Source organism: Chrysochloris asiatica, unplaced genomic scaffold (assembly GCF_000296735.1).
Source record: "Chrysochloris asiatica unplaced genomic scaffold, ChrAsi1.0 scaffold00061, whole genome shotgun sequence".
Classification (NCBI taxonomy): Eukaryota; Metazoa; Chordata; class Mammalia; order Afrosoricida; family Chrysochloridae; genus Chrysochloris; species Chrysochloris asiatica.
The window spans coordinates 2,787,617-2,803,929 of record NW_006408579.1 but is presented as its reverse complement, the minus strand read 5'-3'; the positions used below and the strand labels follow the sequence as shown (position 1 = coordinate 2,803,929).

The 16,313-nt window shown below is 41.3% G+C and overlaps 1 protein-coding gene across 1 annotated transcript in view; it reads left to right on the top strand.

The window, feature by feature from the left end:
* Positions 1–16,313, top strand: part of PLA1A (phospholipase A1 member A) — a 59,820-nt gene that overhangs the window by 40,105 nt on the left and 3,402 nt on the right. Inside the window, exons 7-9 of the mRNA XM_006864201.1 lie at positions 2,500–2,667; positions 11,347–11,436; positions 14,496–14,604. Of these exons, the coding sequence (XP_006864263.1) occupies positions 2,500–2,667; positions 11,347–11,436; positions 14,496–14,604 (367 nt within the window). The remainder of the gene's footprint in view (positions 1–2,499; positions 2,668–11,346; positions 11,437–14,495; positions 14,605–16,313) is intronic.

Sequence of the window (16,313 nt, the reverse complement as noted above, 5' to 3'; positions counted from 1 at the left end):
CCCCAAGACTAAACTCAAAGGAAACACATGAGCAGGCATGTAAGCTTGCTGGTGACCATGTTGGTCTACTGGTGAGTGGAAGAGGGGGAAAGGTAGCAATGAAGAAATGGGCTGAGTTCAACCATGGTCCATTGACTCCCATTGACCTGGAAATGAAAGAGAAAAGGAAGGGCTGCTGGTCCAATGTGTGGTGAGACCTGGGAACACCTGAGCTCATGGACAAGGACATAGCCACAGAGGGCTAGAGGTAACAGTGAAGCATCCAGCTGATGTAAAGTGATGGGAGAGACGTAAGAACCCCCAAATTTGCAGATAGTACCCATTTGACCTAGCCTCGATGGCTTGATAATCAGAACTCAACTAGAGGAAGTTAAAAAAAGAACAACAAAAAACAATTTTTGATAAAGGAAACAAGGGTAAATTGCTACACTTTGATGAACTTGACCTATACTCATGGAGGTTGTTGTTGTTGTTAAGTGCCATCGAGTCGGGTCCGACCCATAGCGACCCTGTACAGGGTTTCCGAGGGTGTAAATCTTTACGGGAGTAGAAAGCCTCATCTTTCTCCCGCGGAGCGGCTGGTAGTTTCGAACCGCTGACCCTAAGGTTCGCAGCCCGATACTCATGGAGGTAGTTAACTCTAAATACCAACAGAGAAGGAAGGAGTCTTCACATTAAGTATCAATGCTATCCCCTCTGTACACAAGGTATAAAGGGACGGGCAACTTAGACATTGGCTACCTAAAATGAGGGGGTGATAAAGGCACAAAGTGGCTGGCTTACAAGGTTTCAAGATGGAATTTAATTTAAGAGTGTGCTGGGGAAGAAAGAGTCCCCACTGAATAGTTGTCATCTTGTCTAGATTGTTGTTAAGTACCGTGGAGTCAGTTCCAACTCATAGTGACCCTGCACAGGGTTTCCGAGGCTGCACATCTTTACTAGAGCAGAAAGCCTCTTCTTTCTGCTGCGGAACAGCTGGTAGTTTTGAACTGCCGACCTTGAGGCTAGCAGCCTGATTCGTAACTACTACGCTATCAAAGTTCCTTCTTGTCTAAGTCTGGTTAAAAGAGATGGGGATAAGATTCTTATGATTCAATAGTGAGTAATTGTTATCATGACTAATTGCGACTATCATAATTGTAAAGGTAGAGGTTTGTTTTTTTTTTAACAAAAATGGGAGAGCAGTTCATCTTACAGTCCAGAAACAAAGGACCCTAGGATCATCAAGGGAGAAGAGCACAAGCAGAATGCTGGACCTTATCCAGAGAAGCAGCGACACCAGACATGGAGGCAGAGATGGGAGCATGGAGACGGGGAGCGGCTGAGGACTCTAGATTCATGGGAAGAGAGGAACTAAGAGAGAGTGGCCATGAGGCTGACTTGCAGAATGTGCCTCTTTGGTGGTGTAAAATTATTATATATGCCTGAGTGGGCTTTTTTTTTTTTTTTTTAAGAGCTAAAAGTGAATAGAGAGAAATACTGTTAACTGATGGTGCATGGAGGGGAATGTAATCATTATGATGAAACATGTTGTATGATTTGTTGAATGTAAAACTGATGGTTTGCCCTGTAAAATTTCACTCAACCCACAATAAAAACTTAAGGGAAAAAAAAAAATATATATATATATATATATATTATCCATAGCTTGTCATGATCCACACAGTCAAAAGCCTTTACATAGTCAATAAAGCACAAGTAAAAAAAAAAAAAAAAATGGGGTCTCAAATCAAGCAACATTCTCAGTAGATTAATTAGCAGGAAAATAAAAAGGAAATGGAAGAATCCAGTACCCATGTCTGCTGTTGCTCGATGCAGTCCAGCCAATTCTGACTCATAGTGACATCATGTGACAGAGTAGAACTCCTCAATAAGATTTTCTGGGCTGTAATCTTTATCACCCTGAATGTGCCTCTGTTAGTGTAGTGCTTATGAATTAGGTTGCTAATCTCATGGTCAGCAGTTTGAAACTACCAGCTGTTCCATGGGAGAAAGATGAGGCTTTCTGCTCCAGTAAAGATATACAGCCTCAGAAACCCTGTACAAGGTCACTAGGAGTCGGAACTGACTCCATTGCACATAACAACAACTACAACAATCTTTATCGAGTCCCTCTTGATGTGGAAAGACTCTTGGTGTGGCACTATAGGATAAGAACTGGACTTCGAACCACAAGCTTGGAGACCCAATATAGGGTCACTATGAGTCAGAGTGAATTGATGGCACTTAACAACAACAATCTTTATGGAAGTCTGTAGAGTAGCTGGTGGAATTGAACCTCTGACCTTTCTGTTAGCAGCCAAGTGGTTAGCCATCAAGCCACCAGGGCTTCTTTTAACTATATCTGCTAATATTCAAAAAAAGTGTCTTGACTTGGGGGACATCCTGTATATTTATAGCCTCTGGAGTCATAAATTCAATAGAGTTACAGTAATTCTCATGAAGGGAATTTCCATTTGTCATGAACTGAAACTTTGACTGTTTTTGTCCCCTGTCTAGGTTACAGTTATCTAATCTGTGATCACATGAGAGCTGTGCATCTCTACATCAGTGTCCTGGAGAATTCCTGTCCATTGATGGCCTTTCCCTGTGCTAGCTACAAGGATTTCCTTGCTGGACACTGCCTGGATTGCTTTAACCCTTTCCTGCTTTCCTGTCCACGGATTGGTAAAAAGCTTCCCCCTTTGGTTTCCTTTGACAATTTGGGGAAAGGTCAAGCTGTGCTATTTGTCACTTCTTTAAATCCTGATCTGTAGTCAAGAGGAAGACTATCCAACTCAGGGAAGGAAAATGAACTGATGAGATGTTTAGCCTCAACACCTTTGTTCTAGGTGGAAGATGACATTAACTCTGTGTCCCACCCTTTGCCCTCTCTATTGCTTCCTGCTGCCATAGTTACTCTGCACACACAATCACACATGCAGTCCCTCAGTCGGAAGTCCCATCTCAAGACACTCTAAAAACATTGCTATCATCTAAAGTCCTTATTCCCACCAGATAGCTTTGACAGGTTTTTCTAGCTAGGTCAATAATTAGGCAACTCCTGATAAACTCTAATTCAAGGAGTTGTGGGGAATCCCCATGAATGGCAACATGATACAATTTAAAGGTGTGAAGTTGTGGTAACCAAATGCCAGCTGGAGGGGTGCCTAATAGCTGAGCAATTTGGGTCCATTCCTAGATGAGGAAGGACAATCTGAGCAGTAATCAGTGACTGGACCTCTAACCCATCTTGTGTTGACCAGAGATTCAATTGCTCTAGGGTTGTTCTGGATGATGAGCTCCAGGAAAAACTCTTGGGCTGTGGAAATGGTCCCCTTGGCCTACACTGCTCTGACCACTTCCCATTCCCAGCTGCCACTCAAACTGCACCAATCTATCATTGTTTATATGAATGAAATGGATAACAGCTAAAACAATGTTAAAATAGGAGCACCAATATGGTTAAGCGCCACTGAGTAGGTTCTGACTCATAATGACTCAATGCCCGAAAGGAAAAAACACATTGACTGGTCCTATACCACGCCCACAATTTTTACACTTCAGGCCATGGCTGCTGCCACTGTGCCAGTCCATCTCTTTGGGGGTCTTCCTCTTTTTTGTTTATGCTCCATTTTACCAAGTATCATGTCCTTCTCCAGAGACTGGTCCGTCCTGATAATACGTCCAAAGCATAACAGAGGAAGTCACACCATGCTATTTTATTCTCAGCATACTTCTACCATCACAGATTTGTTTTGTCTTCTGGTGGACCATGGCACTTTCAATATTTTTATCAAATAATATAAAACAAATGCATCAATTTGATTCTTTATTCATTGTCTTCCTTATTCAATGTCCAACTTTTACATGCATAGGAGACTACTAAAAATACCATGGATTGGGTCAGACGCACCTTAGTCCTCAAACTGGCATCTTTACTCTTGAACACTTTAAAGAGGTCTTGTACAGCACATTTGCCCAGTGCAATAATCATTTGATTTCTTGATTGTTGCTTCCATGACTGTTGATAGTGGATCCAAAGAAAATGAAGTCTTTGACAACTTCAATTTTTTCTTCATTTATCATGATGTTATTTATTGGTCCAGTGGTGAGTATTTTTGTTTTATTTACATTGAGGCACAAACTATACTAAAGATTGAGGTCTTTGGTCTTCATCAGTGAGAATTTTAAGTCCTCTTCACTATCAGCAAGCAAGGTTTTATCATCTGCATATCACAGATTGTTAATGAGTCTTCCTCTAAAACTGATGGTCCGTTCTTCTCATCTAATCCAGTTTCTCAGATTATTTGCACAGCATACACATTGAATAAGTTTGGTGAAAGGATACAACCCTGGTGCACACCTTTCCTGATTTTAAACCATTCAGTATCCCGTTTGAAAGACTGCCTCTTGATCTATGTACAGGTTCTTTGCGAGCACAATTAAGTGTTCTGGAATACCCATTCTTTGCATTGTTATCCATACCTTTTCATGATACACACAGTTGAAAGCCTTTGAGTAGTCAATGAAGCACAGGTAAACAGATTTCTGGTATTCTCTACTTTCAGCAAAGGTCCATCTGATGTTAGCAGTGATAGCCCTCATTCCACATCCTCATCTGAACCCTGCTTGAACCTCTGGCAGTTTCCTGTCAATGTACTGTTGCAGCCGATTTTGAATTACCTTAAGCAAAATTTACTTGTATGTGGTATTAATGATATTGTTCCATGATTTCCACATTCCACTGGGTCACCTCTCTTTGAAATGGGTACAGATGTGGATCTCTTCCAATCATTTTGTCAGGTAGTTATTTTCCATATTTCTTGACATAGATGAGTGAGTGCCTCCAGTGCAGCATCAGTTTGTTTAAAGATTTCTATTTGTATCCCATCAATTCCCGGAGATTTGTTCTTTGCCACTGCTTCAGTACATATTGGATTTCTTTCTTCAATACCATTGGCTCTGGATCATATGCTACCTCTTGAAATGACTGAACATTGACCATTTCTTTTTGGTACAGTGACTATGTGTATTCCTTCCATCTTCTTTTGATGCTTTCTGCATCATTCAATATTTAATCCTTAGAATTCTCCAATGTTTCAAATAAAGGCTTGAGTTTTTCTCCAGTTCTTTCAGCTTGAGAAATGCTGAACATGTTCTTCCCTAATGGTTTTCTAGCTCCAGGTCTTTGCACATTTCATTATAATATTTGACTTTGTCTTCTCAAGCTGCCCTTTGAAAATTTCTGTTCAGCTCTTTACCTCCTCATTTCTTCCATTTGCTTTAGCATCTGTATGCTGGAGAGCAAGTTTTAAAGTTTCTTCTGACATCCATTTTGGTCTTTTCCTTCTTTCTTTTCTTCTTAATGACCTTTTGCTTTCTTCTTGTATGATGTTTTTAATGTCATTTCACAACTCTGTAGTGTCTAATGAATCAAATAGGTTCTTGAGATGGTCTCTTAATTCAGGTGTGATATATTCAAAGTCATATTTTGGTTCTCATGGTCTTCTTTTAATTTTCTTCAGCTTCAGCCTGAACTTTCATATAAGCAATTGATAGTCTGTTCCACATTCAGTCCCTGTCCTTGATTTGGCTGATGATATGGAGCTTTTCCATCGTCTCTTTCCACAGATGTAGCCAATTTGAGTTCTGTGTGTTTCATCTGGTGAGGTTCATGTGTATGGTGGTGGTGGTGGTTATGTGCCATGTATAGTCATCTTTTATATTATTTAAACAAGGTATCTTCAATAAACAAGTCATTAGTCTTGCAAAATTCTGTCATGGAATCTCCAGTATTGTTTCTACCACCAAGATCATATTTTCCAACTAGTAATCCTTCCTCTTTGTTTTCAACCTTGCATTCCTATCCCCAGTAATTATTAATATGTCTTGATTGCATGTTTGACCAGTTTCAGACTGAAGAAGTTGTATGTTTTATCAATTTCAGACTGTCTTTAGTGGTATGTGTGTAAATTTGAATAATATTGGTATTGTCTGATTTCCTTGTAAGCATATGGATATTATCCTACCACAGACAGCTTTGTACTTCAAGATAGATTTTGAAATTTCCTTTTTGATGATGAATGTGACACTATGCCTCTTGAATTTGTCATTCCTGGCATAGTAGATCATATGATTGTCAGATTCAAAATGGCCAATACCAGTCCATTTCAGCTCACTAATGCCTAGGATACCAATCTTTATGTTTTCTGATTGATTTTTGACAACTTCCAATTTTCTTAGATTCATAGTTTGTACCTTCTATGTTCTGATTGTTAATGAGTGTTATACGGCTATTTGTCCTCATTATGAGCTTTTCCCCAACAGCAAATGAAGGTCTCAAAAGTTTACTTCAGTCGCATTATCATGGTCAACTCTAATTTGAGGAGACAACTCTTCCCTATTTGCATTTTCAGTGTCTTCCAGTTTGAGGTGCTAACATATCTGATAATAATCTGGTGCTGTTCCTAATGTTTCAGTGTTCAATATTCTGGTACTATCTGACAGTGTTCACCTAGTATTCATAATGTTTTCAGTGGCTACAAATTCAGAAGTAGTCAGTCTCACCTTCTTCTTCGCCTGTCTTCATCTGGAAGCTCAGCTGAAACCTTTACACCATGAGTAACTCTACTAGTATTTGAAATATTGGTGACATAGCTTCCAGTATAACATCAACACACAAGGCACCATAGTATGACAAACTGACAGACAAGTTGTTAAAAAATGGTATAATAGAGGCAGCAGTACTAGTTGTAATCAAATTGGCTGTATCTCCTAGTGATAACGTGTGTGACAAAGTAAAAGTATGCTCCATAGCATTGTCAATGGCTGATTTTTCAGAAGTATCACCTGACCTTTTGTCTGAGGTAGCTTTGGGTGGACTGGAAATTCCAATCTTCAGTTTACCCCTAAGCCTGTTAATTATTTGCATTATCCAAAGGCTCCTAAAGAATGGGTTGTTGTTGTTGTTTTTGTTGTGTGCCATTGAGTCAACTTTATCTCATAGAGACTCATTAGGACAGAGTAGAACTCCCTCATGGGTTTTCACCAACTGACTTCTTTATGGGAACAGATCACTAAGTCTTTTCTTCCACAGAGCAAGCGATGCATTTAAATAGCTGACTTTTGGCTAGCTGTGAAGCATTTAAGCAAATATATTTAAAGAAGGGGTTGTTGTTGTTGTTAAGTTCTATCAAGTCAGTTCCGACCCATAGCGACCCTGTATAGCGTTTCCGAGGAGCAACTGATGAGCTTGAACCACTGACCTTGCGGTTCAGACTGACTTTACAATCCAGCATATTAACCCACGGTGCCGCACCAGGGCTCCTTAAGAAGGGGGAGTTTCTCATACTAAAGCAAAGCAGCATTGTTTCCTACTCCTTAGTCATATTCCCCTGGCACTGTCTACCCAGCCTGATCTGTCATTACACTTTACTTTGAACCAGTCTTCCCAGAATACATCATGTTTTCTCACCCTGTGTGTCTTTGCCCAGGCTGTACTCACTGCTCAGAATGCCTCTTCTCCACACTTAATAATCATAACTCTCCAGGTCAAAACACTTCCTGTCTCACTGTTTGTCATACTGTGTTGATTTGCTATTGCTGTGATGCTGGAAGCTATGCCATGGGTATTTTAAATACCAGCAGGGTTACCCATGGTGGACAGGTTTCAGCAGAGCTTCCAGAGTAAGACAGACTAGGAAGAAGGAGAGGTGAACTGAATAGCAATGGAACAATGGCTGATAGAGTACTGGTGGTAGTGGTGTGTCACGGTCAGTTCCGACTTATAGCGACCCTGCATAAGGTTTCTGAGGCTGCAAATCTTTAGGGGAGCAGGAAACCTCATCTTTCTCCTGGTGACCTTGAGGTTAGTAGCCTGACTCGTAACCACTATGTTACCAGAGCTTGTTAGATATAGTACTAGAAGATGAAAACATTGTGAACAGCACCAGAATGTTGCCAGAAGTATATATAGTATCAGAAGATAAGCCCTTCACATTGGAAGACACTCAAAATGTGACCTAACTTGTCAAAGTAGAGTTGATCATGATGATTCTAATGGAGTAAAGCTTTCAGGAGTTTCATTTGTTGATGGGAAGAAATAGCTACAAACATCCATTAATAATGAGGAGAAACAGCAGTAAACATTCATTAATAATCAGAATATGGAATGTACAATATATGAATCTAGGAAAATTGGAAGATGTCAGAAAAAATGGAAAGCATAAAGATTGATATCCTAGGCATTAGTGAGCTGAGATTGATATCCTAGGCATTAGTGAGCTGAGATGGACTGGCATAGGCCATTTTGAATCTGACAATCATATGGCTTACTATAATTAGAAACACAAATTCAAGAGGAATGGTGTAACATTCATCATCAAAAAGAACATTTCAAGATCTATCTTGCAGTCCAATACTGTCTATGGTAGAATAACATCCATATGCCTACAGTTAACACTACTATTATTCAGATTTACACAGCAACCATTAAAGTCAGTGATGATGAAATTGAAGAATTCTACCAGCTTCTTCAGACTTAATGTAGTGGTTACTAACGGGCTGCTAATCTCATGGTCAGCAGTTCAAAACTATCAGCTGTTCTGCGGAAGAAAGATAAGGCTTTCTGCTCCCGTAAAGATTTACAGCCTTGGAAACCCTGTGCAGGGTTGCTATGAGTCGGAACCGACTCCACGGCACATAACAACAACAACAACAACCAGCTTCTTCAGACTTACATTCATCAAACATTCAATCAAGATATATTGATCATTACTTGATTGGAAGCAAATGTCAGAAACAAAGAGGAAGGATCAGAAGTTGGAAAATATGGCCTTGGTGATAGAAATGATGCTGGAGATAGCATTATAGAATTTTGTAAGACCAATTGTAAACTTATTCATTACAGATACTTATTTTAAACAACAAAAAAAGATGACTACACTCATGGACCTCACCAGATGAAATACACAGAAATCAAATTGACTACATCTGTGGAAAGAAATGGAACTTGAGCTCCATATCATCAGCCTAAACCAGGCCAGGGGCAGACTGTGGAACAGACCATCAATTGCTCATAATCAAGTTCAGGCTGAAACTGAAGAAAATCAAAACAAGACCATGAAAGCCAAAATATGACCTTAAACATATCCCTCATGAATTTAGAGACCATCTTAAGAACAGATTTGATTCATTAGACATTAATGACCGAAGACCAGAAGAACTGTGGGATAAGATTAAGAACATCACAGAGAAAGAAAACAAAAGATTATTAAAAAGACAGAAATGAAAGAAAAGACCAAGATGGATGTCAGAAGAGACTCTGAAACTGCCTCTCAAATGTAGAGATACTAAAGCAAATGAAAAAAATAAGGATGTAAAAGAGCTGAACAGAAATTTTCAAAAGGCAGCTTGAGCAATCAAATATTATAATGAAATGCACAAAGACCTGGAGTTAGAAAACCAAAAAGAATGAATAAGCTTAGCATTTCTCAAGCTGAAAAAAGAGACGAAAAACTTTGTTGAAGATAATTCAAAAACGCTGCAACAGTACATTGACAGGGAACTGCCAGAAACTCTAGCCAGATTCTGAGGAGGATGTGGGATGAGGAACATCAGATGGATCTTGGCTAGAAACAGAGAATACTTGAAAGATGTTTACCTGTGCTTTATTGATTATGCAAATACTTTTGACTGTGTGAATCATGACAAGCCATAGACAACATTGCAAAGAATGGGTATTCCAGAACACTTGATTGTGCTCATGAGGAACCTGCCCATTGTACATAGGCCAACAGGCAGTCCTTTGAGCAGAATAAGGGGACACTGGATATTTTAAAATCAGGAAAAGTATGTGTCAGGGCTGTATTCTTTCACCATACTTATTCAGTCTGTATTCTAAGCAAATAATCTGAGAAGCTGGATTATTTGAAGAAAGGCATAGCAAGGAATACTCACTAACAACCTGGTGATATGCAAATAATACAACCTTACTTGTTAAAAGTGAAGTGGACTTAAAATACTTACTGATAAAGATCAAAGACCACAACCTTCAGTATGGATTGCATCTTAACATAAAGAAAACAAAAATCCTCACAACTGGACTAATAAGTAATATCATGATAGATGGAGAAAAGATTGCAGTTGTCAAAGACTTCATTTTGCTTGAATCCATTATCAACACTCCTGGAAGTAGCAGTCAAGAAATCAAATGACATATTGCAATAGGCAAATATGCTACATAAGACCTCTTTACAGTGTTCAAGAGCAAAGATATCAGTGTGAGGTCTAACTTGCACCAGATCCAAGCCATGGTATTTTAAATAGCCTCACAAGTACATGAAAGTTGGACAATGAATAAGAAAGACTGTAGGAGAGTTGATGCATTGGAGTTATGGTGTTGGAGAAGAATATTTGAAATACCACAGACTGCCAGAAGAACAAACAAAACTGTGTTGAAAGAATAACAGCCAGAATCCTCCCTAGATGCCAGGATGATGAGACTTTATCTCTCATACTTCAGATATATTATCAGGAGGGACCAGTCCCTGTAGAACATTATGCTTGGTAAAGAGGCGGGTTAGCGAAAAAGAGCAAGACCCCAATGAGATGTATTGGCACAGTGGCAGCAACAATGGGTTCAAGTGTAACCATAATTGTGAGTTTGGACTGGACAGTGGTTCATTCTGTTGTGCCTATAAGTTGGAGCTTACTTTCCTGTACCTAATAAGCACAACCATCATAGTAGATTGTTTTTGCAGGCTGCTGTTGTTGTTATGTGCCATGGAATCAGTTCTGACTCATAATGACCCTGTGTACAGGGTTTCCGAGACTGTAAATCTTTACGGGAACAGAAAGCTTCATCTTTCTCCCATGGAACAGCTAGTAGTTTCAAACTGCTGACCATGAGATTAGCAACCCGATTCGTATCCACTACGCTACCAGAGCTCCTTGTTTTGCAGGCTAGAGAGATAAATTTTCATTTTCTTATACCTTTCATCCAGGCTAGCTGATCTGAAAAATCTGTTCCCTACATATTTGTATGCCTATCCATGACTGAACTGCATTAGTATAAGGTATAGCACATAATGGATTTCTGATGTGGTGCTGTAAGATCAGCAATGGACAGTGAACCACAAAGTTGGCAGTTCAAACCCACCAACTGTTCCTCGGAAACCCTAAACAGGGTCACTATGAGTCAGAAACAACTTGATGGCACCTAACAACAACCAAGCACATAATGAGCAGGCAGTGTAGATGTCTTTAAAATGAATGGGTGCATGAAATAATCAGTGTATAGTGGGGACCATGGGAAGCTGAAATGGCCTCTTCAGAACTCTGCTGTTTCCTTTTCTTTGATTTCAGGGCTGGTAGAACAAGGTGGTATCAAGATAGAGCCTCTTCCCAAGGAAGTGAGAGTCTACCTCCTGACTACTTCCAGCGCTCCATACTGTGGTGAGTAGGGGGAACTCTATAGGCTCCATTCTGCGAATATTCTCAGTGGCAGAGTCAAGGGCTCCATCTTGACTGTTTCAAGCCTAATGTGGTATCAGAAGTGGGAGGTGAAGGATAGAGGGGGAAGGTAGGTTGGACTGGGATAAAACTCATGTGAGAGATAGGGGCAGCAGCCCCAGTCTCAGAACCCAAACTTCAGAGTCAACCCAACCCATTGCTCTACAGATGAAGACTTGAGACCTATGATCCCAGATCCTTTTCCCCATGGAAATTTGCCTTCTAGGGTGCTTCTCTCTAGAGTGGTATTGGGTGTCCTTTGTCTTCCTCTTTTCTACATACTTCTTTCTCCTTCCTTGATGTTCATCTTGTGCGTCTCCCATCCTGATGGCTTACTGGGGTCAGGGCCCCTGAGCAATACCAGTACTTGCCTGCTGCCCACAGTCCCCTTCACCTCATGTTATAGCTGATTTCTCTTTGCTCCAGTCACTGCATTTTATTGAATCTACATGCCAGTGATTGCAAAAGATATTAAATGTGAAAGAAAAGTGTGTATGAGAATCCATGACTACCATTAGCAATGAATTAACCAGCACCCTTCCTAAGTGGTTTGCATTTTAACTAGGGTGATAACCTGCTCTCCTAAAGCAGGTCCCATCTGGTTTGCCATGAATATAGGATATGAGTGTGTTGTCTATCTGGGTACCCTGTGGTGGTATCAAGAACCGCAGCTCCCCGACTCACCATCTACTCCCTGGCCATCTTGGCACTGGGCTCCAATCCCATGCTCACCAGGACAGTGTCCTCTATCAGGCATGCTCCAGCATGGACAGAGAATCTCCTACAACTAACACTTTGGGGCAACAACATTACTGTTCCCTTATAGAACAATTGCTCCTCAGATCATAAATGGTATGATCATCTTAATTTTAGCTGGTTTTCTGATCAGCTGTGGTCAGGTTGGTGGAGGAACCTTTGTGGCAGGAGACTTTCCTGGCACTGAAGTCCTGATGAATGAAGTGTGATATGGAGCCTGAAGCTCACACTCTGGTCACTCAGACCTAGATTCAAATGTTAACAGCCGTGCCGTTAGGAATGAGCTATGTAACTTCTCTGAACCTCTTTTTCCATGTGTGAAAATAAATGGGGACAATAGCAGCAACTACTTCAAAGAATACACTGTAAGGATAAACTAAAACAGTATGCATGAAGTCACTAGCACAGTGACTGGGACCCATGGAGTAAAAGTCCTTTTCCCGCTATCAATGGGAGAATGGGGGAGAAGAATAGAAGGGGGTGTTTCCACCTTCATGGTGGGAGAATTCATGCCTTCCTCTGAGGAACAAAGTAGGGTACAGGGTCGATATGGATTTCCATATGCATCAGCTCATCTGACAAACACATGTGAGGAAATGGAAACCCTGAGTGTCTCAGAGACTTGCAGCTGGGAGAGAAAGCCAAGATCCAACTCCAGATCTTCTGCCTCTAAAACTGATACTCTTTCCACTCATTGCCTGCTTCCGCATTCATGTCTTAGTTCCCACTTTTGAGAACCTGCTAACTGCAGGCCATGTTGTTGTTGTTGTTAAGTGCCGGTGAATCAGTTCTGATTCATAGCCGCGCTGTATAGGGTTTCCGAGAAGCCGCTGGTGAGCTTGAATCGCGGATCTTGCATTTCAAACTGACGTTGCAGTCCCGTGCATTAACCCACAGCGCCACACCAGGACTCCATCGGCAGGCCATATATGTTCTTTATTCTTCTCCTGTCAGTCCTATTGCCCATCAGATGTCAGCATGGTAGGAGGATGTTTTGTCTACGTGGGGGTGCGGGGTGGGGGGACAGTGCTGCTGGGACCTGGAGTCCCATTTCTAATTCTAGCTCCTGGGCAGATTCAGAGTAACCTGAACTGGCTCCTGTGAGTCTGAAAGGCTAAGAATACACAGCACAGGAATGCCTAGTGAACACTTGGAGGTGAAAAGCATTTTAAGGTCCCTGCTGAGGGAGATTCATGAAGCCATAATTTTTCTGTTTCAGGTTTGTTGAGAAATCCCTCTCCCTGGCCCTAGAAACTTGGCCCGGTGTGTTCTAAGCACACAGAAGGACACAGAAAGAAACAAGTCATTCTGAACACCTGTTTGCCTACATGCTCTGAGCCTTTTCTGGGAATCTAAACTGCTCTCCCAGGGGTGCAGGCCATCTGTCTGGGTGCCCTGTGGTGGTATCATGAACCACAGCTCCCCAACTCACCACCTACTCCCTGGCCATCCTGGCACTGGGCTCCAATCCCATGCTCACCAGGACAGTGTCCCCTACCAGGCATGCTCCAGCATGGATACAGAATCTCCTATCAAATAACAGTTTGAGCAACAACATTACTTTTCCCTTGTAGAACAACTGCTCCTCACAGAGTACCTTCTCTATGTTACCACACGGGGTAATCCTCACCGGGCCTTATGAGTGGCAACATGAGAGGTTATTTTTAAAGATGAGCCAACAGAGGCACAGAGAGGTTCAGTAACTTAGCCCAGGTGAAACAGTTCATAAGCAGCAGAGCCTGGTATAGGGCTCTGTGTGCTGCCCCCAAGTCACACGCCTAAAGAGATTTGACATCATTGCTTGTTCCCACGCACTAAACTTTTGTACACTGGACCTGGGCTTCCAAGGATAATACAAAGAAGATGTATTTGATTGATATCTTGATTGATGATCCCTGTTGGCAAAGGAACAGACTCAGTCTAGACAATGAAATTCTTTTCTTTATTCATTTATTTATTACAGTTCAACTTTTTACAGGTATACAAATTATGGACAACAATTACCATAATCAGCTGTGCAACCATATTCTTAATCTAAGATTGCTGTATGTATTCATTGATTTAATTTTCATTCAGACCTATAGTGTGTTTACTGTAATTATCCCCAATTGACACATGAGAAAACTGAAACTCTGGAATGATAAACAATGTGTTCCAGACCACGCTTAACCATGCCATTGCTCTCTGGCGTTCTTGGCTCATTGCACCAATTGACATCTGTCCTTTGCTGTGGTTTGGTTTCCTAGTGCATCACAGCCTCGTGGAGTTTCACTTGAAGGAAGCAAAAAACAAGGACACCAACATTGAAGTCACCTTCCTTAGCAGCAATGTCACCTCCTCAGTCAAGATTACCATGTACGTATGTATTCCACATGCTGACCTCTGTCCTTAAAAGCTACAAACAGAAACAGAAAAGAACAACAAAAATAATTGCCATGGAGTCTACTCCAACTCATGGCAACCCCAAGTGTGTCAGAATAGAACTGTGTTCCCATAGGGTGTGGCACCATAGGATAAGCACTTGACCACAAGGTTGGCAGTTTAAACTCACCAGCCACTCCTCAGAAACCCTATTCAGGGTCACTATGAGTCAGAACTGACTCGATGGCACTTAACAACCACAATCATGTGAAAGTAGACCACTAATCCTTTCTTTTGAGGCTCTTCTGGATGGATTTGAATAACCAACCTCTTGGTTAGTAGCTAAGCACCTAACTGCTTGCATCACCCCAGAACTCCTCTTTAGGAATGGGTTGTCTTTTAATTACACTGCAGCAGAAACTGAGGACATAATATCTGAAAAGGTAGGCACAACCCTTTGGTTGGTTGATGATGCATGGAGGGGATTGTAACCATGGCAATGATACGATGTATGATAGAATGAATGTAAAACTAATGTTCTCCCATGTAAATTATCTTATAATTCACAATAAAACACTAAAAAAAAAAAACTAGTCTTAGAAAGAGACAGTCACTGTATCAGTCAGTCATGAACACAGAGCCTATACCAGGTAGTCCAGTAGAAGAAAGAATTTAGCACAGGGAACTAATGACAGATGGGTTGGGAGAGCTGAAAAAACAAAAGAGGGAGTAGTGAGACAATCAGAAGGGGCCATCACCACCCTAGTGCTAGAGGGACACAGTGAGGGATGGTGTTCTTGGTGTTGTCCAATGAAAGCTGCTGAGCAGAAGCTGGAACCAGGAAGGAAATGCAGCCACTCCAAAAATACTGCCCAAGAAGTCTCCCACCATGGCCACCCCTTGGTAAAACCTCAGTGTTGTCAAGAGAGACTGAGAAATGCAGTTTGCAGGGGGAAATGGAGCTCTGAGAGCAAACAAGCAAGATCCAGCACGCATGAATACAAATGTTTAATTGCAAACAGTGACAAGTGCTATAAGATACAGAAGATCTGGCAGAGTTTGAGGGGCCAGGGAAGGTTCACTAAGGGAGTGTTATTTGAACAGAGATTTGAGGAATTTTCAGAACTCCCTCAGCCCAAGGGGGTTGGTGAGAATATGCCATACTCTTGTGTGTCTAGAACAAAAAGAGCAGGGAATGGCATATGTTGTAAGAAGAAAGAAGAGAAGCAAGGTGAGATCAGACCAGGCCCAGCCTTAAAAAACAGTTAGGGATTTAGGGTTTTATCCCGAGAGCAGCTGGGAGCCACTGAGAGTTTTAAATAGGAGAGTGACAAGATCAGACTTGGGTTTGGAAGCATTTCTAAGGCTGCAGTGGTGGATACTGTGTTGGTTTCCTAGGACTGCCCTAACAAAGCACCACAAACAGGGTGGCTTATAAGAAGAGAAATGTTTTTGTCTTCCAGTTCTGGAAGCCTGGAATCTGAGATCAGGATGTCAGTTATGTTGGTTCCTTCTGAGGCTTTGAGGAAGAGGGTGTTCCATCTTCCTCCTAGCTTCTAGTGGCTCCAGGCATTCCTTGGAAACTGCAGGTCACATGGTATCCTTCTTGTCTTTCTGTCTCTGGGTATCATCTCTACTATAAATTCACCAGCTATATAGGATTAGGACCCACTCTACTCTCTTAAGGAGCCCTGGTGGCACAA